The 4722-nt window shown below is 51.8% G+C and overlaps 1 protein-coding gene across 1 annotated transcript in view; it reads left to right on the forward strand.

Annotated features, from left to right (window-relative positions):
- Nucleotides 1-4303, forward strand: part of ZNF821 (zinc finger protein 821) — an 11687-nt gene extending 7384 nt beyond the window's left edge. The window contains exons 2-6 of the mRNA XM_009583737.1: nucleotides 135-260; nucleotides 787-935; nucleotides 1521-1616; nucleotides 2525-2691; nucleotides 3404-4303. Of these exons, the coding sequence (XP_009582032.1) occupies nucleotides 135-260; nucleotides 787-935; nucleotides 1521-1616; nucleotides 2525-2691; nucleotides 3404-4058 (1193 nt within the window). The 3' untranslated portion in view covers nucleotides 4059-4303. The remainder of the gene's footprint in view (nucleotides 1-134; nucleotides 261-786; nucleotides 936-1520; nucleotides 1617-2524; nucleotides 2692-3403) is intronic.
- The last annotated feature ends 419 nt before the right edge of the window (nucleotides 4304-4722 follow it).

The following is a 4722-nucleotide window of genomic DNA, read 5'->3' on the forward strand; positions in this document are numbered from 1 at the left end:
AAAGGTGTCCCTGCTCTTGGCAGGGGGGTTGTAACTAGATTATCTTTAAGGTCCTTGCCAACCCAAACCATTCTGTGATTCTATGAAAGCAATGGAACAGCACAAATCTGACTCTTTGTCCTTGTGGCTGCCAGGGGAGCAAGTCTTTGCAGGGCTGGAGGAGCAAGCCCGCCAAGCCATGATGAAAAACAACTTTCCTGGAGCTCTTGGGGACCAAAGGCCAGCCATTCATCCACTGCAAGACCCCGACTCCAGCAGCAGTGAGTTCTGCCCCTTCCAATAACTGCAAGGTAGTGGACTGGGGAGACTCTGACAAAGGGTGAGGCTAGGTGCTGTACAGCTTGTGGGGGTCCTCTGAGAGCCATCTTACCCATCTCCTCCTCTGGGTTAGCCCTTGGCTCCTGTGCAGGACTTAGTGTCAGCAAACAGCAAGAGCAGGGCTGCTCCCTAAGGGGGCAAGCCTAGAGCCAAGGACCACAACACAGATTGGGCAATGACCTCACCACTGGGATGCAGTCCCAACTTACCAGAGCAGGGTGGCAACAGCAGTGCATCCAGCTGATGTTCCAGTGATTGTCAAGCAAGGCAGGGTAACAGACCAGGTCCAGGAACTCTACAGACCACTTCAGAAGCTGAAGTGCCCCAGCCTGAGTTTAAATGGAGCCCCTGGTTGGAGGGTGTGGGTGAGGCCCCAGGTGATGCTGGTCAGGACAATTAAGGCCTGCCCTTAATTAATGCATGCCCTCAGGGTCCTGACGCTTGGAATAACTGCTCTTTGTGTTCCAGGTGGCAGTGATGATGAGGAAACCACCCAGGATGAAGTTTCTTCCCATACATCTGAGGAGGATGGCTCAATGGTGAAAGTAAAGAAAGAGTTAGAGAATGCAGAACAACCTGTGGCTGGAACCCCACTGATGAGAGAAAATGAGGCAAGTGTATACTGGTTCTGCACTCACCTTAGCCTCCCAGGTAGAGAGAAGAGTACTGTCTAAGCACCTCCTCTCCCCACCATGGTTTCTTACCTTTTTCTCCCTCCCACCTTCTCCAAACAACATCTTCTGGCAGGAGGAAAGGGTATGAAGCCCCTCTTGGGCTGCCAGGAACAGGCGACAGCAGGCACAAACCGCCATTCTCCTGGCTGGCCAAGATAATTGTGCAGAGTGTGCCCCCTTCCTTTAGTTCTGGTGCCTTCCTCTGACTGACTTCCCCTTCCCTTCTGCTACAGAGCAGGCCTTGCCTGCCAGAGGCACTGTGCTGGCAAGAGCCTGGGTGTGAGTGGAGGCCATGAGGCCTCTGCCTTTTCTCCCCGAGGTGGCAGGAGTTTTGCTCAGAGGCTACATAAAGGAAGTTTCAGACTGCAAGAACACAAACCAGCCCCAGTGGGACTGGGCAGACAGCACTTGGTCTGGTCAAGGCCTGTGTGCAGTATTGACTAGATACTAAGAGAGGGTGGGGTGGCTGTGTGGGGGCAATCTGTGTGCCTCGCACAAAGTGTTTTTTCCTCCCTGTAGGTGCCTGAGAGTTTGAATGCTGACCCTATGCTGGGACTGTCACAGTGCCCCCTCTGCCAGCTGGAGTGTGGAAGCAGAGAGCAGCTCATTGCTCACGTATACCAGGTAGGGGATGGTTCCAAACTGTGAGATATCTCTGGCCTTAAGCCCCTTAAGTCCCAAATCCAGAAACAACCCAAAGCACAGGGTGGCTTTGTTCTGGTCTTTGCAGTCACAGAACTGAACTTCTAGCTAGGATGTGACTGAAGCTTACAGCAGTAAACTGTGTCCAGAGGGTGTCCTGGGGAAAGAATCAGCAAGGCACCAGTCTGCAGATCTGGAAAACACAACCCTATCCCAAGGCAGTCTCTGCAAGCAGTTGCAGGCTAAGACTGGGCAGTTCCTTCAGATTAAACATGGAAGCAATTTTTACATCATTCAGTGAGATAAGAAACCCTCCTCCTAATCATTCAGTTCTTTATTTTGTACCCTTATCACAGTTCCTATCCATGAAAACAGCTGTTCTTCCTCTGAAATGATTCCAGTATTGCAGGAAATCGGTGCTTGAATCTCACAGGTTTTGTTGTCAGTACTCTCTTCATAGCACATTAAGTCTGTGAAAGAAGGAATGAAGCAGAACTGAATTGGCCACTTACCTGCCAGACAGCTGACTGTCTTCATCTAAGCGCTTCCTCACCAGCATCCTGCCTGCTGTTAGTCCAGTCATGCTTTGTCCAGCAACAGCAGATGCATTTCTGAAAACAAGGGTCAGGTCTTACAATCCAAGTGTTTTGGCCTTAATTGTTTCTCTTGCACTGGAGTGGAGCTGTAGAAAGGTTTCCTCCTTGCTGTTTGACCTGTGACACCCCAGATGTCTTGAGCTCGGTCTAGGAGCTGTCAGACAGAGGTTTAGTGGTAAAGTGTTCCCATTCCAAGAGGCTGAACTGAATGGTTTGCTGTATCTGTTGAGCATGCCTCAGAGTGGGCAGGAAGCTGGGCAATTTGTGACTAACAACCTAGTGGCTGTTTTGCAGCACACTGCAGCTGTGGTGAGTGCCAAGAGCTACATGTGTCCTGTATGTGGCAGAGCCCTCAGCTCACCAGGATCCCTTGGGCGACATCTCCTGATCCACTCAGAGGACCAGCTGTCAAACTGTGCAGTGTGTGGAGCACGCTTCACCAGTCACGCCACGTTCAACAGGTCAGGGTCACCTGGCTGGTGAGTGGGCTAGGGTACCCACATTAAAGATTAAGTGGGTTGCCTTAAATGACAGAGAACTCATGGCTCTGGACCCACTAAGGCCTGTAGGAGAGTTGTGAACACCCCCAGTGAGTGAGATTCCCTTGATCCGTTCCTGCCTGCAGCTCTGCGTCACCTGCTAAGACCTCCACAGACTGTGCTGCTAAAAGGGTGTTCGTTAGCTCTGTGAAGAACTAGAACTGTGCAGAAAGGACTGGGGTCTCCAGTCACTGGAGAACAATCAACTCCTGCCCTTGCCCAGCAATCCATCAGAGTAGGTCTGTTCATGACGGGTTCATCGTTTCCAGAGCAGGACTACAGGCAGAAATCAAAACATTCCTTGTTTGTGTGTTGCCTGGTGGAAGATTATCCACTGACTAGTGGAATAGGGCTGAAAGGAGAAATCCAGAGATGATGGGGAGGAGCAGTTTGCTGGCTAATTCCACCTCTTGCACTCTTACGACCCAGATACTGCTCTGGGCTAACCCACTTCCTAGCCCCAGATATGATGTTGCTTCATTTTAGATATTCAGACATGCCTGTGGGCAGGAATGATTTAGCAGAGGCCTCTGTCATGTAGGGGCACTGTGCACTGCAGCCCCTTGGGCAGTCTGAGATGGGGACTCTTCAGTCAGCACCAAGTTTCTGACTCTCTGCTCTTTCTGCTTTCCAGTGAGAAGCTGCCAGAGGTGCTCAGTGCAGATCGCCTGCCGGCACCACAGAGCGAGGGCCCCTCCAGTGTTAAGGGGAAAGACATTGCCTTTCACACCCCTGTGTATCCTGCAGGCATCCTCCTAGTGTGCAACAACTGTGCTGCTTATCGTAAGCTGCTGGAGGCGCAGACACCTGGCATGCGAAAGTGGGCACTTCGTCGGCAGAACGAGCCCTTGGAAGTGCGGCTGCAGCGTCTGGAGCGGGAACGCACAGCCAAGAAGAGCCGGCGGGACAATGAGACACCTGAAGAACGGGAAGTGAGGCGTATGCGGGATCGAGAAGCTAAGCGCCTGCAGCGCATGCAAGAGACGGATGAACAGCGGGCGCGGCGGCTGCAGAGAGACCGGGAAGCCATGCGACTGAAACGCGCAAATGAGACCCCAGAGAAACGACAGGCCCGGCTCATCCGGGAGCGCGAGGCCAAGAGGCTCAAGCGGCGCCTGGAGAAAATGGACATGATGCTCCGGGCACAGTTTGGCCAGGACCCCTCTGCCATGGCCGCTTTGGCAGCTGAAATGAACTTTTTCCAGCTGCCAGTGAGCAATGTGGAGCTGGAGAGCCAGCTGCTGGGCAAAATGACCTTTGAGGAGCAGAGCAACAGTGCGCTGCATTAAGCTACAGCCAAGGACTGTGCCACCTCTGCGGCCCCTGCCACAGGTGCACTAACAGGCTTCTACACTCAGGAGGCTGCTGTGGGTCCCTGGCTGACTCTCCCTGACAGATGGTTCTAGTTTTCTCCTGAACATAGGAGGAGAACAGAGCTGAGAGATGTCTGCCAAAGTAGCCCTGGTGGGAGCAGTTTCTGAGGATACAGTCTGCTCTGGGGGCCTGTGAACAGAGGGAAATAAATCAATGTTCACGTTTATTTAGTCCCCTTCTTTACCTTTTGTGATTCGTCCTGTTCTTGGATCCTTGCCCTATAGATGCGTTTGGGCTGCTGCAGTTCTGCTGTAGGTGAAAGCCTACCTCACTAAAAAGGGATCTTGTTTACTGCAGCATGAATTATGGAGTTGAGGACTTTGATAGTCCACAACTCCTCCAGGAGTAAATCCTTCGCAGTTTGTGCCCATAAAAAGGAAGCAAAGGAGGATGTCGTCTCCCTGGAAATGGCTGTGCATACCCTTTCTCTGAACACTATCATTATGTGCTTATTTGCAGTAGCATCCATGGAAAAACTAAGAGGAAACTGAGTTCCTGTTCTAAGATACCCCATATAAACACTAACAGAAGGGCTGACTGAGGTAAGCAAACAGCAAACAAGTTTGCTGGTTTACTCAC

Source organism: Fulmarus glacialis, unplaced genomic scaffold (genome assembly GCF_000690835.1).
Source record: "Fulmarus glacialis isolate BGI_N327 unplaced genomic scaffold, ASM69083v1 scaffold15848, whole genome shotgun sequence".
NCBI classification, from domain to species: Eukaryota; Metazoa; Chordata; class Aves; order Procellariiformes; family Procellariidae; genus Fulmarus; species Fulmarus glacialis.